This window comes from Herpailurus yagouaroundi, unplaced genomic scaffold (assembly GCF_014898765.1).
Source record: "Herpailurus yagouaroundi ecotype Mexico unplaced genomic scaffold, PumYag 28, whole genome shotgun sequence".
Taxonomy (NCBI): domain Eukaryota; kingdom Metazoa; phylum Chordata; class Mammalia; order Carnivora; family Felidae; genus Herpailurus; species Herpailurus yagouaroundi.
This window is the reverse complement of record NW_024412376.1, coordinates 95,846,505-95,846,866: the sequence shown is the minus strand read 5'-3', so window position 1 is coordinate 95,846,866 and position 362 is coordinate 95,846,505. Positions and strand designations below refer to the sequence as shown.

General features: G+C 47.0%; 1 protein-coding gene across 1 annotated transcript in view; it reads left to right on the top strand.

Moving 5' to 3' along the window:
• The window catches only part of DSPP (dentin sialophosphoprotein), a 4,874-nt gene that overhangs the window by 4,067 nt on the left and 445 nt on the right, over nucleotides 1-362 (top strand). The window contains exon 4 of the mRNA XM_040488627.1: nucleotides 1-362. This exon is cut by the window's left edge and continues 690 nt beyond it; it is cut by the window's right edge and continues 445 nt beyond it. Within this exon, the coding sequence (XP_040344561.1) occupies nucleotides 1-362 (362 nt within the window).

Here is a 362-nt window from a genome sequence, read left to right as displayed (position 1 = left end):
AGTGACAGCAAGTCAGACAGCAGTGACAGCAGTGACAGCAGCGACAGTAGCGACAGCAAATCAGATGGCAGTGACAGCAGTGACAGCGACAGCAGTGACAGCAAATCAGACAGCAGTGACAGTAGTGACAGCAGTGACAGTAGTGACAGTAGTGATAGCAGTGACAGTAGTGACAGCAGTGATAGCAGTGACAGTAGTGACAGTAAATCAGATAGTAGTGACAGCAGTGACAGTGATAGTAAATCAGACAGTAGTGACAGCGGCAATAGCAAATCAGATAGTAGTGACAGCAGTGATAGTGACAGTAAATCAGACAGCAGTGACAGCAGCAACAGCAAATCAGATAGTGATAGCAGTGACAG